The sequence below is a fragment of the Trachinotus anak genome, unplaced genomic scaffold, assembly GCF_046630095.1.
Source record: "Trachinotus anak isolate AG129_WGS33_773 ecotype Australia unplaced genomic scaffold, CSIRO_AGI_Tana_v1 ptg000032l, whole genome shotgun sequence".
Taxonomy (NCBI): Eukaryota; Metazoa; Chordata; class Actinopteri; order Carangiformes; family Carangidae; genus Trachinotus; species Trachinotus anak.
Window position 1 is genome coordinate 17,276,727 of NW_027273883.1, and position 21,505 is coordinate 17,298,231.

General features: G+C 41.1%; 2 protein-coding genes and 2 long non-coding RNA genes across 5 annotated transcripts in view; 2 read left to right on the forward strand and 2 right to left on the reverse strand.

Annotated features, from left to right (window-relative positions):
• sntb1 (syntrophin, basic 1) overlaps positions 1-8,228 on the reverse strand; it is a 43,562-nt gene extending 35,334 nt beyond the window's left edge. Inside the window, exon 1 of the mRNA XM_071470451.1 lies at positions 7,509-8,228. Within this exon, the coding sequence (XP_071326552.1) occupies positions 7,509-8,055 (547 nt within the window). The 5' untranslated portion in view covers positions 8,056-8,228. The remainder of the gene's footprint in view (positions 1-7,508) is intronic.
• A 32-nt stretch (positions 8,229-8,260) lies between these two features.
• On the forward strand, positions 8,261-15,324 carry LOC139613648 (uncharacterized). 2 transcript variants are annotated; one of them, XR_011686799.1, is made up of 2 exons: positions 8,261-8,370; positions 12,866-15,324. It is a non-coding gene; the product is annotated as an uncharacterized lncRNA (long non-coding RNA). The 2 variants fall into 2 exon arrangements; XR_011686798.1 differs by lacking the exon at positions 8,261-8,370 and adding an exon at positions 11,200-12,449.
• Positions 10,114-11,754, reverse strand: LOC139613649 (uncharacterized). Its single transcript, XR_011686800.1, has 3 exons — positions 11,629-11,754; positions 10,944-11,104; positions 10,114-10,791 (listed from the first exon to the last, which is right to left on the reverse strand). It is a non-coding gene; the product is annotated as an uncharacterized lncRNA (long non-coding RNA).
• Positions 15,325-18,917: 3,593 nt separating the features above from the next.
• Positions 18,918-21,505, forward strand: LOC139613643 (E3 ubiquitin-protein ligase TRIM39-like). The gene is made up of 2 exons (XM_071470450.1): positions 18,918-19,060; positions 19,276-21,505. The coding sequence occupies exon 2, from the start codon at positions 19,278-19,280 to the stop codon at positions 20,964-20,966; it is 1,689 nt and encodes a 562-aa protein (XP_071326551.1). The 5' UTR covers positions 18,918-19,060; positions 19,276-19,277; the 3' UTR covers positions 20,967-21,505.

Here is a 21,505-nt window from a genome sequence, read left to right on the forward strand (position 1 = left end):
AATTTGCTATACTCTAAATCAGTGAAAACATATGTTGCTTCTCAGCTGCACCATGGGAGGGGTTTGTTCAGTCAACACTGCATTTGATGAATGATCACTCAGGTATCCTAAAACATAATGATCTTAATAAATAATCTGACCTATTCTTGTGTGGGGTGGACATCATCTAAGCTATTTCTCCATCTGGCTGTTAAACACTCAGTAATCTAAAGCTAGAAACAGTTTTTCAATGTTAGACTGGTCACTTTTATTTATAAACACAAATGAATTGAACTAGACAATTCTCTGTAGGAATTGTTCTCATCTCTTTTCATCTTAACCAAATGACTAATGATGAATTATGTTGAGAGAAAGAATAAACTTAACACCCCCTTAGTGGGACTGATATTTCAATCATCACTGCATAAAACTTAATACAAAAATGAAAACAATAGGAGGAAAACAAAACAGAGCAACGGGGACAGAAAAACAAAAGCAAATGTGAACATTAAAAGGGGTTATCCTTGTGTGACCACCTCTCGCAGCCAGGACTGACACACATAAAGTTCGCTCTTTGTTGTTGACCGCTGGCAGGTAAAAGGGTCATGTCTCCTGACAGGTTCTGTAGGGGGCCGGATATTAGGGGAGGAAGCAAGACAAGAAAGGACACACATCTGCATATCTGAGAAACTCTGAAACTTGTAAGGGTTTAGTACACTTCAAAAAACTGGTTGATATGACATGTCATCTGACAATGTGTTATGGCAGAAATGTCCTGTTCCCTCTTTATATACAGGTATGGACCGCTAACTATATAGTGTATTTCAAGTATTGGTGAAACTGATAAATTATGAAATCAAGACAGGAGTATTCTTAATTCACTTTGATAATTGTGTTGGTGATATGTGTGTATTTTTACAGTCATACCCTTTTTCAACCAAAATTAGCAGGTATACGTGGGTTTTTTTAAATGCAGGTAAACCAGCTAATAAAAGCTGATTGACCCCTTTTCCACTGCCAGTCAAGTATGCCTTTCTGTTCGGACTTGAGGATACACATAACTGCAAGGGGCAATGTCATCACATGCACTTAGAGCACACACAGACATAGGGGAGAGACAGTGGACTGCTAGCCGTCGTGCAAACTGGTAAAATGGATCTGTCAAGTCTGGGTTGGTGCTCCTGTAAAGGTGCCGGAGCCTCCATGTGAGAGGCTTTGATTGTATATCTTTGAAAATTATTTCAACGCTGTGCTCACGCTTTCATCCCTGTGCACAGAGTAGCCGCTGCTTTTCTGGTTTTAACAGCACCATGTTGGACAAGTGACAAGTCTGTTCACAGTGTCCGTGCCCAGAAAAATGTTACAGCAGGAAAAGGGATGAAAATCAGCAGGTTCACCCGGGTGTTTGTGTTTACAGAGTCGGAGCCAATAAATACCAACGTCTACTGCAGAGTCATTTGACCTGGGTGTGAGTGCCGATTGTACCCTTTTTCCATTACCAACAAAAGCCTGATGTTAGCAGGTCTTAGCTGGTTTATTGAACTCCTGTCTTCCATGTATGTTGTAGCAAGAGCAGATTAAAAATGAAAAACAATTATTTAAAAAATGTCAGTCTGTAAACTTTGTAACTTAACCAATTAGCAGCAGCCAGTCTCTCCAAGTCTGCAGGGAGCAGGACTCTGGTACATGAAAGAATATGGTAAACCTGCATTCTTGGCATTCTGCGCTTTTAGGTATATTGGCTACAGTTTGGCATGTGCAGGAAGTGTCGAGTGCAGCAATTCGTACAAGGGTGGGTATTAGCAACAGCCGAATCGAGTTGAGTTTGTAGCACTGATTGGTCTCAGCAGCAAGCACAGACAGCTACAGTAAGCCCAGAGGTGAAAATTTGTGTCTGACATTCACTATCTGCGCTGTTTAAAGCTCAACTTTGTCACCCAGTACTCAAGTGAGATTTTAACAGTATTTGAGGTTGTAATACTTTCATTTATATGGTTGACAGTTTGGTATCATATAAAAGCCAATAGACAGGAGAGGGGGAGAGCTGTTGTCATGTTGGACTTTCCCAGAGGCAGTACAGACCAGTGTAAACATGATTTGTGTCAAACTAGCAAAACTACCAGTAGAAGAGATTGCTTTGTTCATTTTGGGCCAGCACTAGTGTTAACTCGAACCATATAACATCCTCAAAGGGGAGCAGAAAAGCGTGCCATCATTGCCTCCTCCTGGCTTTATTACACTCCCTTCCGATCTCTCTCCAAGAACTCTGTGTTTTTTGCATGTCTTCGTCTTGAGAAAATGAATCATAAAAATGGGACAATCTCTGCTTAGAGGCATTCATGGTGTTGCACTCATGGTGTTGTCACAAGTGATGGGAATAGTTATGTGAAAAAAGGAAGCTCAAAAGAGAAGTTTAAAAACTGTCTACTTTCTCACCACCGCATACCTGGCCATTAGCCCCTTTTCACACAGAGCATTATGACATGTCACAGAAGCAAAACCACAGATGGAAATAATAACTAGAACTGCAAGCAGGTTGTCCCCCATGCCCTGCGGGCTCTGACAAAGTTGGCCCCACAGCAAGACGCACACGAGGCAAGCATCGGGAGCCACGCCAGTATCAGAGCTGCACTTGTCACTGTAATGGGAAGTGTATTATAACTAGTAAGGGCCAATTGTGGTATGAATTGGATTTGTTGGAATAAGTCCCACCCACTTTGATCAATCATCACGCCTGCATTCAGAAATCGCTCTACATCATGTATACCAACTTTCGTACAAATCCGAGCAGCTGTTACGTAAATGTTCCTGATTTTTGGCGCCCTCTATTGTCTCATGTTTCATGTTGAAACTTGTTTCATTTTCTTTGAAAAAGATTTGCAACAATATGTGTTTTTTAGGTCGTTAAAAATATTTTTTTGCTCATAACTTGGGAATTTTTTTTAGTTCAAAAACTTTTTAATCAGTCACATGTGGAGATGTTATGTGCAAATTTTCAGGCGGATCAGGCTTAAACTGTAGGAGGAGTTTGAAAAAGTAAGTTTTGAATATGTACCGACTTGTCAAAAAAATAAATGGAGGAAGTGGGTGTGGCCTGTGTCATATGATTAAGTCCAATTTAGGGAATGCAATGATATAAGTTTTTTGAACACACTACCAAAAATGTGGGAGGCATAAGGAAAAATGCGTTTACCTTGATTATGGTGCCCCCTGGAGGCAGATGTTGTTTTTGTTATGAAAGGTCTCTGTACCAGTCTACAAGTATCCTATAAATTTCATGGCCGTCAGATTAATATTTCAGGTGAATTAAATAGTTTGTATTTTGTCCTGTAATAAGCCCTGCCCAGTTTGACCAATCATAACCCCATTTGGTGCATGGCCTCAGGAATGGTCTTGGAACCTACCCACCAAATTTAATAGAAATCGTTGCAGCCATTCATGAGATATAAACTTTCTAAATTTGTAGCGCCCCCTAGTGGCCAAGGTTCGCCAAATGAAGTCTATATCCTTACAGTCCCATGCCAATCATATATCTAAGATTTGGTGCTAATAGAATTTTGTTTGGGGAAGATAAGTAGGCTAACAATCTTTATTTTGATAGCTAGCGATAAAATTTTGTCTGTCAATAACATGCAGAATTCTTGAAAAAGCAAAATTCAGATCAGGTTACAAGATCATACGTGCCAAGTTTCAAGCAGATCGGTCAAAAACTGTAGAAGGAGTTAGAAAAAGTAGGTATTGTCAGGCAGAAATGGGCGTGGCCTAGCTCATGAGATTCAGCGTAATTCAGGGAAGAGGAGGATATAAGGTTTTTGAATGTGTGACATGCGGTTTGTGAGTTACGGGCCAAAACATGTTTACCTTGCTTACAGGCGGGCGTGTGTCATTTTTTTGCGTCTGGGTTACGTGCCAGCCCCTGTGTCCACCCTGTGAAAAGCACCACCCTACCTTGAATGGTTTAGGCTGTGCAACCACTTTTAGTGGCGGAAAAATAAAAATAGAGAAGGAGAAGAATAAAAATCTGAACAAATACAATAGGGTTCCCAGCACCGCTGGTAGTGGGAGACGCGTTGCCTTGCATACGCATCCCGCAGCCCACCGCGGGCTTGGACCCCTAAAAAATAATGGCTGAATTCTGTTGAGGTGGGTCAAGTTCAGGGCCCTGGTATTAGAGATGGGACTTACAGCTCTTTGAAGAGAGCCAGGTCTTACGGCTCCATTCCCTTCCTCAAGCCATTGTTCTTTTTTTGTTTTGGCAGGAGGCCAGCCCTATAAACGCAAATGACTGTCCCTAACTGAGTGACTGACTGAGTGATGAAGTTACACCTCTGCTGTGTCTTGTGTCTGCTTTATTGTTGCTTTTGTTGCTGAAGTGCATCCAAATGCTGCTGCATTCTAGAGTTTGGCTTTATCTTGTAACTGTCTGATTGGCACTGTTCACGTGTTAGTAACACCAGCGTTGTTCAGATTGCCCTTGTTAGCTCACCTAAGAATCTTTAGTGTGAATCTCAAGTTACAGTGTACTATACAAGCCATGCAGGGTTTCAACTGGATATATTCTGTAAAAGTACAAACTCGTAACTATAGCGTTTATTATTTTCCATTAGGATGTAATTGAAGACATTATTTGTGCATAACCAATCTTTCACTGGACCACCATAATGGCACTGGCTATGGATGGCACAGGCTCTGTGACTCAGCTGCAGAGTCTTGATTGATCCCCATAGGGAAATTCACTTTTGGCTTGTCAGAGTGCACCCTGAGCCACTGAACGGAACCACCAGAGAGTGGGTATGTCACTCAGGGGTTGGCACTTAAACCGAGCAGATACTCTCTGACATGGAGACTTGAACCTAGGGCTGAGCAATTAACCAAAAAAAGTATCAAAACTGACATTTAGAACCTCTCACAGACGTAATCGTTCGTTAATCATAATTGATCATGATATTGATTTTAAGTCGTATTGCAAAGCCCTAATTGAACCCTGGCGCTCTAGCTGGAGAACATTTTTTTTAACCACTGGGTCAATCTACTGGCCGCTTGCAGCCTGCATCAGGTGGGAGTGAGTGGTCGCCGTCTATTTAAGCTCACCCCGTCCTCCATCTTCCTAATGAGTTTCAAAATGGCTTATCAGTGCTACAGCAAAATACACAGATTACAAACATGCGCGTGCAAGCTCTCTTGAACACACGCAGATTCACTTGGAGAAAATGCAGAAAATTACAGTGCACTGCGCACACAGACGCTACACTCCTCTCCCATGAGACATGTACTGTCTCCTAACAGTTGGATCAGATGTTTCCTCCTGATCTCTTTCCTCATGTAACGTAGTCTGCTTCTCTCACATCTTAGAAAGTGGCTAACACTCTGGAATAAAAAAAAAAAAAAGAAGAGTTTTTAGGCTTTACATCTCATTGCTCACGTCTTTTTATTCGAATTTTCACATGCTTGGTTACGTGTTAAGCATCTTTCTTGTTCCCTAAGATTAATGAAACTCATTGGAAATGCACTTTGTCATTTTGTTTTCTTCCTCTGTTTCACTGCTTTCCCAAATGCAAATGATCTCAATAGCAGTGCAGTTACGGTGAACTACTGTGCTACCCTTAAGTTAACCCATACTGTCATCTGTACATCAGCCTCTTAGCCTCCCTTGTTAGCTCTCCGACTGTTTCAGTCTCATGCTACTGTATCTCTCTCCCTCTCAGCACTTTCCCCATTAAATTCACATTTCAGCTTCCTACAGTGAAGCCCCCCCCCCCCTCTCTTTCATCCTTGCCTGCTCCATTCCTCCTTTCCTTATTTCTTATCTCGGTAAGTTTTCAGCTGGGACCAGATTTTCCCTCTGCAGTATAGCCCCTGTAACCCTCTGGGAAGGCCCATCACTGTGTTTGCATGCGTGTGTATATATGAGAGAGAGAGAGAGAGAGTGTGTGTGTGTGTGTGTGTGTGTGTGTGTGTGTGTGTGTGTGTGTGTGTGTGTGTGTGTGTGTGTGTGTGAGTGTGTGTGTGAGAGAGAGAGAGAGAGAGAGAGAAAGTGAGAGACACTTTGTTCTTACTATCTTGGGTCCAAGGCTCCTCTCAGGAACAGGGATTAAAAACTCAGAAGTGGGCACATTTTCCAGTGTGTGAAAGCATGTGTGTTTGTGTCTGCATACGTATGTGTGTGTGCACATGTGTGTGTGTGTTAGGGAGGTAAAATGATGTCCAGCCTTCACTGTGGAATCTGCCTGGCATCAGCCTAATTTCCATCTCCACTTTTGGCTAAAAACAACTGCAAAACACCAACTTGGCTCCACTGCTCATCTGAGTGACTTTAAAGTAAGAGTGCATGCTATTCCATATATATGTGTGTGTGTGTGTGTGTGTGTGTGTGTGTGAGAGAGATGCTTGAGGAAATGCAGAGCTGGATTTGTTTGAGTGGCCTTGCTTAGAGAATTGCATGAGGAGGTAAAGGGAGATGATATGAGTTTGATCTTGCTTGTTTCTCCCATGACACCTCTGGTTGCATAATACCTGTTTCCTGAGAAATCCAAACTGTTCTTTGTGGTAAGAGCAGCCAGTCAGACGCCTGTTTAACAACTATGGCAAAAAGTAAGTGTGTCCTGGCGGCAAAGTTGCATTACATACACCCTTTAAATACAGTGTCTTTGCCACTTCTGTTATAAATTAAATACATTTGCCGAGATGCCAGAAACACAGCTTCACTTCCTTTCAATTTGGTTCCCCAATAGAAAGACTACATGGCGACAACCAACTGTGACATTATCAATAAATAAGGAAACAAATTTCATGAAATGAGATATGAGTAGTAAAAGCTAATCCAAGAAAAATACCACATTTCCCTTCTTAGCTCTTATTAATAACCAGTAGCTCCTTTCTCTAATGGAAAATAAATTACATCCTAAAGCCGAGGTTTTCATTCCCAGGCTGACACTGAGTCATGCTGCTTTTCATTCTGTTTGTCTAATCAGGGAGCGACCTATACCTGGGAGGCTAAGTGAATGCAATCAAACGGCAGATAGAATAGAAAACTTGCAGTAGCCTACTTTGCGTCCTGAGAGCCAGGACTGAGTGAGAGCCACTGACTTACAGCAGGATATGCATAAAAAAAAAAACCCAACACCAGTCAAGGAAACAGGGAGTCAGGGTGAAAACTCACAACACTACATAACATATTTCCATCTCTGAAAGATGAGGTTCCAGGCTTAGTAAGTGGGTCTTAGAAATCTCAGAGGTTACAATAGGTCTGCATAAAAATGAAATGCACCAGAATTTCTCACAGAGTGTACTTAGATAAACTGAGATATAGTCTACTCTTATCCCCGCAGCTATGCAAAACAACCCCTCATCAAAACATATGGATATACGCTCTGACAGTCACATGGGGGCTTCCTGAAGAAGAACCTTATCTTGTAGATGAATGAGGGCATGCATGTGGGATGGAAAAAAAAAGTGTGGGACTCCCTGAAACATACACTCTCCTCTCTTTCTGCCATGCTCTCACAACACAGCCCGTCCAGCCTGCATACCTTCCAGAGTCACCTCTTTCCCGGCCCGTTTCAGCGCCTGCACAGCCTCGTCGTGGGTCGCGTCCCGCAGGTTCATACCGTTCACGGACAGGATGGCGTCCCCGACGTACAGAGCCTGGGTCTGGTCCGCTGCGAGCCCCTTGAATATCTTACTGATGAGGATGGGCATTTTATTCTCCTTCCCCCCTTTGATGCTGATCCCGAGCCCCCCGATCTCCTGCTTGCTCACCTTAACGCACCTCTTTCTGTTGGCGATCGCCTCGGGCACTCGCTCCGAGAGGTCCGTGAAGGCGCAGCGCACAGTTTGGGGGCCGTTGTTGGAGTTGGTGTTATTGTTGTCAAGGTAAGATCCGTTTGCAACGCCGTTAGAGCCGACACCGTCGGTCACGTTGTCGTTACCGCTGCTCTCCTCGCAGCTTAACGTGAGCGCTTCCTCGTTTAAGTTGACCAGAACTTTGTGCCAGCGCTCCCGCACCAAAACCTCCACAAATCCACTTTTTTGAACTCCGGAGGCACCTGAAACTCCCGTCGATATTACCACCGCCATCTTTGGAGCATTTCTTTGAAAATAACATGCGAGTTAGTTCCCGGCACACTCTCACTCACTGACTTCCACCCCGTCTCCCTCACGCTCGGGCTGGACTTTGTCCTCAGAAGTTTTCTGCGGGACTTGTGTCAAGCGTCCCGACCAACCAGCCCGAGCCCTGTGGGCACAGGCTGCCCTCCGCTCCGCCTGCCTCAGATCCTATCTGCTGGGTGGAGTTTGCTCCCCCCGCCGTCAGCCGATCCCATCAGATCTTGCATGCACGAAATGTCTTCATCATTTCCCCGGAACATTTGAGATGTGACAAGTGATGCGGAGGTAAATATAACAAATCCAGTTCATTTTCAGTTTCACTTACATCATGTTGATGATATGCAGGAAACCACGACATACAGCCTACTGCGATGTTAAACTTTACTGATGTATATTCTGGTCATAGAGGGAAATCTGTTTCATGGATAAAACCACAGTTTTGTAGTGTGCGTTTTTTTTTGGGCCACACTGAGTTGGAGATTTGACAGAAAACTGGACATTTTCATTATGGCTGCTGTCTTTTAAAACGTGATTTGAACTAAATTGAAAATGTCACTACAACTGACTTTCCAGTCTTCAAATGTCCATTGAGTCCCAGTGTGATGTTCGCGTTCACGGTGCAGAAGTGAGAGCGGTTACGCGCGTAGAGGAATGCGCCTGTGCCGGTTTTGATGTTTCAAAGAGAGAGAGAGAGAGAGAGAGTGATGGAGGGACCCCCATCTAAAGCTTTGCTCTCCATCTCTATTATTATTATTATTAAGGACATCCTCATGCCTTGTCAATCCCATTGGCTCGCAAGTTAAGTGAACTCAGAGCGTGTGTCTCGCAGCCGGTGTTATCGCTAAAGTGAGTGGAGCCGCTGTCTCCAGTCTCCAGGACCTGATGATATGAGGGGAAAAAAGACTCACACCAAGCGGCTGCTGCGACTTCAGAGAGGGATTCAAGTGCCAAGAACCTTCAGCATTTTGTATTTAACAACACTTCGCTCTGCACATTTGCATTTTCTTTTAACAGCTTCCACTTTGAATCATGGCATCCCTGCTGAAACGACTGAGATGAACCAGGCTTCACTCTGATCTGTCAGAAATGTAGCCACGACACCTACTGGTGACACTGTGACGTTTACCTGTCTGTCACTTATATTTCTGTTGAGACATATGTCTGGGTCCTAAATGAAGATTATTCATGCAAATGAATAATCTAAAGATGATGATGATGATGATGATGATGATGATGATGATGATGATGATGATGATTATTATTAATCTTTACTTTATTGACCGAAACGTTTTGTAATTTATTTAAATGCACAATAGTGTTTCATTGTATTTTGATAAAGATGCTCAGATTAAGGTTTTTCATAGAATTTTCAAACTTCACAAATTTGACTCAAAAGGAAATTTATTGTTGAAATTTAATAAAGTGTACCACCAGGCTTCTTATCCAGAAATTTGAATAGTCTTTTTATATATGTATGCCTGGAGATTTTCTTTAAGGAAAAGCGTTTAGAAACTCTAATCTTGGCTATCCAACATATGAAGGAGGCATGGGAGACAAAAAAATGAACAGTATATAAGGTGCTGTTCTTCTGTTCTATTTGTTCTATTCTTATGATTAGAGGTAGTTGTAGTAGTAGCAGTAGTTTGTTACTACTACTAATAGTAGTACTTCTACTACCATTACTACTACAGCAGTTGCTCTACATTTTAGCCTATATCAAAGGATACATGTAATTATTTTGAAAAATAAATGCATTATCTATCAATGTCTATGTATATATATATATATATATATATATATATATATATATATATATACACACACACACACACACACACACACACACGTGTCAGTGAATGTGTCATAAGTAATGAAATTGTGTAATCATGGGAATATATAGTACAGGAATGCTGTACAATGTAGGAGCTAAGCTTCCCCCGCATGCCTGCCCTCTAAACCACGTTGGATCATTACAACTGAGCTGCACTGAGGAGGGGATTAGCTAATTTATTTTGAGAGATCAACAGAAATAGGAAGAATGTTTTGGTTTAATGAGGTGTAGGAACTACAATTGATTTTTACTTTTATATGGAAATGAGCTATTGGATTTAATACACATTCTTTGTTGTGATAATGACCTTCAAAACAAACAAACAAAGAATGTAATCTTATTAAAGGTGATGGTATTTAAAGGTTGTTAATGAGTCTTTTTTAAATCCTCAGTCAGCCAGCATGCTGATTACACAATTTTTTCATTGCAACAGGGAGCAGCTGCATAGACAGGTATGGCTACACACAAACACACAGTCACACATGGGTTTTGTGTTGTTGCTGTATGAACAGGCTCTCTGGAGTAATTAAGAGAGTCAAGTGTCTTGCTCAAGAGCACTTCAATGCTGGTAAAGGAGGTGATTCAGTCTTCCTCTCTACATGTTTTTCATATAGAATATGAGATGGGTTAACTAATGAATGACTATCATGACCCAATTTATTTCTGCGTAAAAAAACCAGACTGTAGAACTTATTTCCCTCTTAGTAATGTTCTCTCCCCACCCACTCCTCTCCACCTTCAGTAATCCTCTTCATTCTGGCCTTGCTCTTTTGGTTTCTTTCTCTACCTCCACAACTCCTCATGTCCTTGTCCTGTTCCATTCTTCAGTAATGCTTCTTTTCTTTTTTTCATTTGTTGTAGTCTCAAGATTTCATCTGCACCTGCAGTGTGGAAAACAGGAACAGATGAACAAGCTTTGTTTAGGACACTATTTCTGTCAACAAAAACATTTTATATCAGCAACATTTACAAGTCTGAAATAATCTGCAATAAAGAGAGACAATACATCATAAATTATATCAGTAACCACAGTTAGGGGGCTGGTTAGGGGATTGCGAGCAGGTGCACAGGTAGATGTGGAGATGAGGTCCTGTTGGATGGTATAAACCTCTGGGGACCACTTACCACTGTGTGACTGAGAGGGACTAGCAGGATCAGAAATCACAGGCTGAATCAGCGACTGGCAGACTGACATTAAGGAAAAAAGATGATAACCACTCAAGTAACAGACACATGAAATGACCATGTACTGGTGGCAAAATGGTATTACCGGTAATGTAATTCCCACTATCTGAAATCATGACCTTTCTTGCAGCACTAAAGAAGCATTTAATATGAAGTTTGCTGTGTTTCATTGTTGTTGTGTAAAATTGCTAACTCCTTTTGTACTTATTTGATGATAAAAAAAAAGAGACTGGTAAGTAAACAGCTGTTGATGTTGGCATTCTAGCAATAGCAAAACTTAATAGCTTCTTTAATAATACTTTAATATTGTAGGATGTATACTCCACATAATGGATTTTGTTCATAAATCCAGATGCAGAGTTGACTCTTGATCACATTTGATTATATTTATTTAGGTGAATCATTTATACTCATCTATTAGATATTTTTTATGAATCTCCATCATATTTAACATCATGGTATCACACAGGTGACTTTAATCTCTATTGCCACCAAAATAAAAAAATCTGAAGTGTGAAAAGTGTTACCGTTGTCTGTCAGCCATGATTTTTGTGTAAAATGGCTCATATGGGGAGCTGTCGCTGTAGGAGAGAGAAAAACAGTAAATCACTGATGGTTGTTAGCTTTAAAACCGCTCCTCTAGATATTTTGATGGTCCCTCTGCTTGGTTCACTCAGCTGTTGCTGTGCTTTCTATCTCCAGTGCTGCAGACCAATTAGGGGCTTAATCAGCAGCGTGGGGCACACCTGGGCCCAGGGCACCCATGCATATAAGCCAGAGCAGTCATTCAGTCTAATGGGGGGGGCAGATAGCCTCATACCACACATTTCTGCATTGTGGGTTTTGTGCATTGTGTGTCTCCTGGATTTGTTGCACACTGAGAGCTGGTCTTTTGTAGGGATCTTGGTAGCACATTTTTCAACAGTTTTTTTTTCTTCTTTTTTTTTTTTTTTTGCTCTCTTTGTAGGTGGAGTTGGTAATTTGTGAATTAAGTGTGTAATGTGTGTAGAATGGTATGTTTCATTAAGTGCTACAGGGATACACTTTGTGGCAATATTGTCTGTTATAAGTATAGGTTGTCAATGTTGTGGTTTTAGTGTTTCGTACGTTTTTGGGGATTGTGGGCAGCGCAGTGTTTTTTACCAGATAGTAGGTACTCTCATGTTTTTGTGGCACAGTTAAATACAGGCTGTCCGTTGCACATTCAATTTTGTTTTTTCACAGCTTACTCCCTGGTTAGACAGTTGAGTTGGTTCCCTGCTGCTGTTGAGAGCTGCTGGCGTTGTTCATAGCAGCATAAACACCTGCGCTCAGTAAGCCTCGTGAGAAAATTCATCATGGTATGATTGTAAGTCTGCGCATCACGAAAGTGCCCCACAACTTGAAAAGGAAACAGGCTAATGTGAGACCTTATTATACATGAGGGCCGTGGTTGCAGTTGTGCACTGTGTAGTAAGTAAAGTATGGCGCTTCGCCCTATGCTCTTAATGTTATTTTCTATTTCCAACTCACTGGTCCTAAATGTCCCTGTTTTGGCTTTCCCTTCAAGCTCTTCAGCTTACTTTTCCAGGCACCAGCGGTTGGTGGGCAGAGTGGCCTTGTTGGAAAGACCAAGAGGAGTTACTTTTGATAGAGCACACTTTGTTTAATGTTAAAGTTGTTGTATTATGGTTGGCAGTTAAGTGTTGGTGGTTGCTTCTTTTGGGTTGTGCCACAGCTTCTGTGCTTGGTTCACCCCAGTGTCACTGTGCTTTCTGTCTCCAGGGCTGCAGACCAAATAGGAGCTTAATCAGCAGAATGGGACGCAGCTGGGCCCAGCGTGCCCATGCATATGAGCCAGAGCTGCAGTCAGCGCTGTGGGTACAGCATATAATACGAGAGCAACAAAAGAAGGTTCAGGAGACAAAAGAAGTGGTGGACATCAAGAGGAAAGACAAAGATGAAACAATAGCTAATAGTGCTCAGTTATTCATAACTTCGGTAGTCTCGACTGAAAGAAGCCTGGCTGGAGTGTGATCGGAGAGCAGCAGAAAGACAGGCTAAAGGGTCAAAGAGCTGGAGAGGGAAATCAATGAGCTATGGTGACGCTGGAGGTGATGCTCACCAAAAAAGATGAACTAGTCAGGAATTCAGGATGTGCTGTGGTAACTGACATAGTGAAGAAAACGCCCCACACAGTCACAGATCTAGAGTCTGAAGCCGTCAAGTTGGACACAATCCAGCAGCAGTATGAAGTGGACCTGATGTTTGGCTGATGCACTGCAAATGATCTGCATCTGTTTTCAGAGCTTTTAAACCAAGTGCAAACTTCTCACATTTGGTTAATGTTTCAGGACCCAAATGCAGACACTCAACAAGGCAGAAATCCAAACCATGGTAACATGAACAGGAGCATGAGGAAACACCGGTGGAATTCAATGGACAAACTGACACGGAGGACTGAGCACTGATGAAATACAGCAGGAATAACTGGACACAAGTGGAACACGCTAGGGCGGTGTAGACAATCACAAAAACAGGAAAATTAGACAAAGACAGAAATTTATACAACCAACACAATGTAAGTAATGTCAAAATAAAACAAGAACTAATAAACAGTCCAAACTGAAAGGGGTAGCCATGTCAGGGATTTCATCACAAAAGACCGCGGGTTATTAAAAAGACATGTCCAAAGTAACGCTCACCACTGTTACAGTTCCTGAGTTAATGAGTTTACTTTGCCTGTAGCTGAAAAGACAGAAGTATAAAACCAGCTCAGTAAACTTTAAATTCTGTGACCTTTTTCACATATTTAGACATTTTTTCCAACCTCTATCTAAAATAAAGCCAATTTGCTTGTTTGTGCAGCAGGAAATTTAACTTGTCATAGAGGGAAGTTAGCAGCTAGAAGTAATTTTAATGAGTGTCCCTACAATGACGATTCAGAATGTCTGAAGTGAAAATGGCCAGTTTTTGTTCAACTATCTATCTGAATATTTCAGTTTATAAAATGCCTAATGTATAACACACACACACACACACACACACACACACACACACACACACACACACACACACACACACACACACACACACACACACACACACACACACATATATATATATCACACACACACCGTATTTATGAGCTACAGCGATACATGAAGATGCATTATTGAAATATCTTAACTGCAGTATTACTAATCGTCACTTAACAAACGTAATTAGCTTCATGTTTATGGGATTTATTTGTCTTTTTCAGACTCATGCACTGTGATATTTGGGAGAAACTGGGCTATGTTCTCAAATGATTTGATCATTCATTCAGTTTTCCCTACTTTTTTCTGTATTTTGTCATTATGTTTTACAGATATTGTTAAACTTGGTTCGTTGGTCAAATCTGCAGTTTAGACACAAAGATTCGGTTTCAGCTGGTTATTTGTCCGCATATGACTGAGCTTGTTTAAAACAGCTACAGTATATTTTCTAAACAGTCAGTTGACAACAAGAGGTTAGATTCAAAGTTTCGCCGGACACCAGTGAGTTTCATCTGTGTGTGTTGGCAACAGTGAAGTGGTTCACCAGCATCTGTCCAGTTCCAGCACCATGGACAGAATTTGGCCACTGAAGCCAACTGTTACCCAGCTGATGCATTAAGAATCATATTTCCTCATTACCTCATATCAGTTAATCATTTCTGAAATGAATCAACGAGTGTAAACATTTAGAGGATCTACAGCCTCAGCCTGCTGAACTCAGTATGTTTACTCTCCCTGAAGTGCAGAGTGTGATTTCACATTCATGCAGATTGAACAGATTGAAGATCACTGGAGTGAAGATGGCGACAGAGGCTCTATTCAAATACACCACTAGAGGAAGCAATCTACTCACCTTTCACACAAACAGCAGTGCTCACTCCCCAGTCCATTCAGACAGAGACAAAAACATGTTAGTTTAGTTTAGACACATTTTATTTGTGCCACAGAGCCACCACACCTTTATCACTTTTCTTCTTCTTCATAGGAAACTGTAAATTGTTATTGTCAAGCTAAAAGCTTGTAAATTAATTACTTCACTCCTCTCAGTCTGAGACTAAAATCAAATGTTCGTAAAACACAAATTTAAACTGAACAGTAAAACTGCACTATCCGTACACAGTAGTCTGTCTTTATCTTTAATATATTATATATTGCTGCAGCAGGATTACATACTATATAATTACATGAATCAGAATTTTAAACAGTTTTAAAGTATAACTTACATGATGTCCTGACTTCTCATCCAGTGCCATCACATCAATATTTTCATTTCTTGTTTCTGACTAAATACCTGTGAACACACACTTTCACACACACATTCCCATCAGCCTCAGTTGTAGTTTCTGTTGCTGATTACCATGGTAACACGCTAAATACCTGATAAGCGCCAACAAACCAGCTGGTCACATACTTTATATGAGAGAACTACCACTACCACTAGGGGGAGCAGTCTACTCACCTTTCATACAACAAGGTTCAGCCAGGAGAAATATTTCATTTGAGCCACTGAGCCACCACATTTTAACTCTTCATTTTGTTTTGTTTTTTATAACAGAGATCATGCAACACTGAAAGCTTGTAAATTAGTAACTTACCTCCTCTCAGTTTGAATGTAAAATTGAAAGTTCTATGTTGAAACTCACAGCAGATTACAGCCTGTTTTAAGTTTAAGAGAAGAGCTTTTAGTTCTTATGTATGATTTTTTTTTTTTTTTTATATATATTTGTTCTAGTCAAAGGGTTTTTATGGCAGCACTTCTGTCATTTTCTTGCACCTATTGAATAGATGTGGCACTTAGTACTTACACCAAGGTCTCCTACTGCACTGAGGCCTTAGAGTTGTCTCTCACTTGTAAGTCGCTTTGGATAAAAGCTTCTGCCAAATGAGTAAATGTAAATGTGATGGGTCCTGTGTGGTAAGGGTTGTTTTATGTCTAACTGTCTGGGTGTGCACTTCTGATAGTGAGGACTTGGTGGTCTTGCATGCATGGTTGTTGAAAGTTGCATGGTCCAAGACAAAGTTCTACCAGGGTGTGAAACTGAAAAAGTGAAATGTGTGACTTCATGAGCATCTTGTGGGCAGATGTGAACATGTCTCTTTTAACATTAAAACCTCTGAGTTTCCTCAGCAGAGAGAGTAGCTGCTCGGTCCTCTTGTACAAAGAGTCACTGTGCACAGAAAAGGACAGAGTATTGTCTACTTTAAGGCCCCGATATCTGAAGGCACCCACCTGCTTCACCACCTGCCCTTTTATTTCCATTCCAAAAACAAGGTATTTGATTAGGGCTGGACTTTGGTCTCTGCCCATCATGGTGTTGAGCCCTTGCCATGCTTCCCTTGCATTGCCAGTGGCAAACCTTTCACCAAATCACTCACCCTGTCTGTCACCGCATAAAAATGCCACTTTCTTTGAATTTAGGCATACTTTCAGATCTTTAGTAACCCAAGGCTTGTTGTTTGGGTACAGCCTGACATGCTTTGATGCCATAACACTGTCAAAATAATAAGTCACTTATGAAGAACATTGAGACTGTTGGCAGGTTTAGGTCAAACACTGCTTTGGAAAAACACAACTCAATCAGTTAGTTGTAGGCAGCCTTTGACTTTCTCAATTGAGTCCTAATCCTGTATTTTTATTTATTTTTTTTTTTTGTCTGGATCTTGTCTGTTTTCAGTTTTCATATGCTCTATGTACAGTCGAAATCAGAAGTTTACATAGACCTAGGTTGAAGTCTTTAAAACGTATTTTTCACGTAGCAGACTTCATGTTATCAAACTACAGATTTGGCGGGTCAGTAAGGACATCTATTTTGTGCCAGCCATATCTGAAAATGGTGTCCTTGTTAAACCGGGAGAGATGCCATGTGACTTCTGCCCTGGCAGCAAGTTCAAAGTTTATAAAACCCGTTTGGTGTGTTTGGCATCTTATTGTGAAACACACCTAGAGCCTCATCAGAGAGTTGTTGCCTTAAAGAAACAAACTGACTGATCCTGTGCAGAACCTGGAGAACAAGATATGCAAGAAACATAATTGGATCTTAAAAAAACTGCTTGGATGGCTTTAGAAAATTTTAATTGACATAATCCGAGTTAATTGTAGGTGTACTTGTCAAAGTCTTTTAGGGCCTACCTCCAAACTCTGTGCCTCTTTACTAGACATCATGGGGAAATCAAAATAAATCAGCCAAGACCTCTGGTCTGGTTCTTCTTTGGGAGCAATTTCCAAATGCCTTAAGGTACCACATCCATCTGTACAAACAACAGTATTCAAGTATAAACAAGATGGGACCATGCAGGTGTACCACTGCTCAGGAAGAAGATGTGTTCTGTCTGGTAGAGATGATCAATCCAAGAACAACAGCAAAGGACCTTGTGAAGATGCGGGGAAGCAAGGAAGAAGCCACTGCTCCAAAACTTCCATAAAAAAAGCCAGAATATAGTTTGCAACTGCACAACTCCAACAACACAGAGATAAAAATTTACTTTTTGGAGAAATGTAACAAATTAAACAAAAATGTAACTGTTTGACCATAATGACCATCATATGTTTGGAGGAAAATGGGTGAGGCTTGCGAGCCAAACACCATCCCAACTGTGAAGCAGCATCCGGTTGTAGGGGTACTTTGCTGCAGAGGGACTGGGGCACATCACAAAACAGATGGCATCATGAGAAAGGAACCAACATCTCAAGATATCAGCCAGGAAGTTAAAGCTTGGTCATAAAATGGGTCTTCCAAATGGACAATGACCCCAAGTATACTTCCAAAGTTGTAGCAAAAAGGCTTAAGGACAACAAAGTCAAGGCATTGGAGTGGCCATCACAAAACCCTGACTTCAATCCAAGTGAATCTGAGGCCTACAAACATGACTCACTTACACCAGTTCTTTCAGGACGAGTAGGCCAAAATTTCTGCAGTTTATTGTGAAAAGCTTGTGGAAGGCCACCCACAAACGTTTCACCCAAATTAAACAATTGAAAGACAATGCTACTAAATACTAGCAAAGTGTATGTAAACTTCTGACACGCTGGGAATGGGATGAAAAAAATAAAAGCTGAAATCATTCTCTCCTCTTACATTATATGTTCTTAAAATGAAGTAACTCGCCTACAGGTAATGTTTAGTAGGATTAGATATCATGAACTGTGCAAAAATTAGTTTAAATGTGTTAGTCCAAGGTGAACGTAAACTTCTGCTTTTAATTGTTACCTTGTTAAATGTTACCTTAACAGGTCAAGCATCAGAGTGCCTTACAAAAGAAAACTACACAGTTGGAAAACACAGCCAGGCAGATTCACCACTCAAAGGAATAACATGTTTTCCTTTATTTATCTCGCTTTGTTTGTCTAATCAGTGTACAGCTGGTTTAATATATAACCCCTAAGGCTCAATTCTAAAAACACATAATACTCATCCTTTGACTACCATGCTGTTATGGTGACTGCTCCGGTAAAAATCTCTGTGGGTGTCATTTACAATCCACCAGGACAAACAATGAGACACCATTCCTTTGAAGTTAACCCTTTAAGAGCAGGGACTTTACAGATAATATCGTACTAGCTGACTTGTTTCAGAGATGAATTTCTTTTGCTTTTGTGTGTTTGAGTTAGAGGCACAGATGCTTGTTGTAGTGTTATTTAAGTTGAGCAGATCTGTAATTACACTGTGACACACAAAACTGGCTAAAATGAAAACAGCAAGTAGCAACTAAAGATAGTTTATTATGTCATATTTGTATGAAAAGGGTCAAGTGTTAAGGGGTTAATGTCATGTAAGAAGAGCAGATGGGATGGGTATTAGAGAGAGGAGGGGCATCATTGCGTCACTTACAGAGAAATGAAACTTAACATTGTGGTTCTGGAAAAACCACAACAACTGGTAAACACAGTTCAGTTTGTCCATTTGTGTACGAAGCAAGGCAGCAGAATTGAGCATCCACAGAGGTAAAGTGTGACTGATGCTGTATTTACCTAACAATACTTTGATATTGTAGAATATTTGTATATTTTATGTGTATTGAATTTGTTCACATACTGCAGTGTGAAAAGTGTTACTGTCCTCTTTGTCAGGCACGGTATTTGTATGAAATGGCTCATACCAGTAGTTGTTACTGTAGAAGACAAAAAAACATTACTTTGTTGATGCGTCTCTCTTCTAGATATGGCTTCAGCCAGTAGTTTCCTGTCTGAAGATCAGTTCCTATGCTCCATCTGTCTGGATGTTTTCACCGAGCCTGTTTCTATTCCATGTGGACACAACTTCTGCAAGACCTGTATCGCCAAGCACTGGGAAGGCAAAAAACAGTGTCACTGTCCACTCTGCAACAAGAAGTTCAACAAAGGGCTCAAACTTTGTGTCAACACTGGTTTCAGGGAGGTTGTGGAGAATTTCACGAAACATCGTGTCATATCTGAAAATGATGTCCTTGCTAAACCGGGAGAGGTACCATGTGACTTCTGCCCTGGCAACAAGTTCAAAGCCTATAAAACCTGTTTGGTGTGTTTGGCATCTTATTGTGAAACACACCTAGAGCCTCATCAGAGAGTTGCTGCCTTAAATAGACACAAATTGACTGATCCTGTGCAGAACCTGGAAAACAAGATATGCAAGAAACATAATTGGATCTTAGATCTCTTCTGCAGGAATGATCTGACATGTGTTTGTGTCCTGTGTACAGAACATAGCAGTCATGATACAGTCCTTCTAAAGGAGGAGTATGAAAAGAAGAAGGCTCAGTTGGAGCAGAAAAAGGTGGAAGTAAAGGCAATGATACAAGAGCGACAAAAGAAGGTTCAGGAGATAAAAGAAGTAGAGGACACAAAGAGGAAAGACAAAGAGGAGGCATTGGCAAATAGTGTTCAGGTCTTCAGTACTTTGGTAGCCTCAATTCAAAGAAGCATGGCTGAGCTGGTGGGTGTGATTGAAGAGAAGCAGCAAGCAGCAGAAAGACAGGCTAAAATGCTGGTCAAAGAGCTGGAGAAGGAAATCGATGAGCTCCAGAAGAGCAGCACTAAGCTGGAGAAGATCTCACGCACTGAAGACCAACTCCAGCTCATCAATAGCTTCCTGTCCTTCTCCTCCTCCTGTCCACGCACAAAGAACTGGTCTGACATCAGTATCAGTGGTCAGCGCCATGCTGAGGACGTGAGGAGAGCACTGGTGAAGCTGGAGGTGACACTCACCAAAGAGATAAAGCGAGCAAGTCAAGAGTTCAGGGTGTGCTGTGGTAAAATCCTTGATGAGAAAACTGACATGGTGAAGAAAACACCACACACAGTCACAGATCTAGAGACTCTGCCTGAAGGCGTCAAGTTGGACACAATCCGGCAGCAGTATGCAGTGGACATGACATTTGATCCATGCACGGCAAACGATCTGCTTCTATTTTCAGAGGATTTAAAACAAGTGCAAACTTCTCACATTTGGTGGTTTGCAGATGAAGTCCCACACAAATTCGACAGATATACGTACGTCCTGGGAAAAAAGGGCTTTTCTGAAGGGAGATTCTACTATGAGGTTCAAGCCACAAGGAAGACCGGATGGGATTTAGGAGTAGTTAGAGAGTCGACACGTGGGAAGAGGACACTCAACCCAAACCCCAAGAATGGAGTCTGGATCATTAGATTGAGGAACAACAACAAATGCACAGCTTTAAATAATTCCACTGTCAACCTCCCTTTGTTAAAGAAACCTGAGAGGGTCGGGGTGTTTGTAGATTATGAGAAGAGACTGCTCTCCTTCTATGATGCGGATACTGCAACGCTGATCTACTCTTTTACTGGCTGCACATTCAATGAGAGAATCTACCCATTCTTTAGCCCCGGCCCCCCTGAGGATGGTATAAATTGAGGCCCCCTGGTCCTCTCACCTGCTAAAGACTCAACCACAAAAGGAAATTTTTCAGAGTCTTTAGGCCTGATTATTACTCTCATCGCTCTGGTTTTCATGTGGATATTTTAAACATTATATGATGTTTTACAAGGTCTGGAGTTGAAACAGATTCTGATGAAATCTGAATTTAGTAAAATCTGATTATGATAAGACCAGCTCTTGGATATTTTAGAAAACCATGTTTGTTGGACATGATGTTGTATGTTTATTTTTTACCCATACCTTAGGATATATTAATCATGCTAAATCATGTACATTTAGTGAAAGCCTTTTAAAAAAGAAAAAAAGAAAAAGAAAGTCTCCTTCCAGTCACAAACTTGTCTCTCAGTTAGTCATGTGTAACAAAATGACAATATTTCATATACACTAAGTCTGTAATCATGTTTTACAAGTTGTTATTATGACTTTGTATGCTTGCTTTTTCATTTGATGTTGAATTTTCTGTATTTGATACACAGAATAAATTTAGAGAAGGTTTTGCTTCTCTATGAACATGA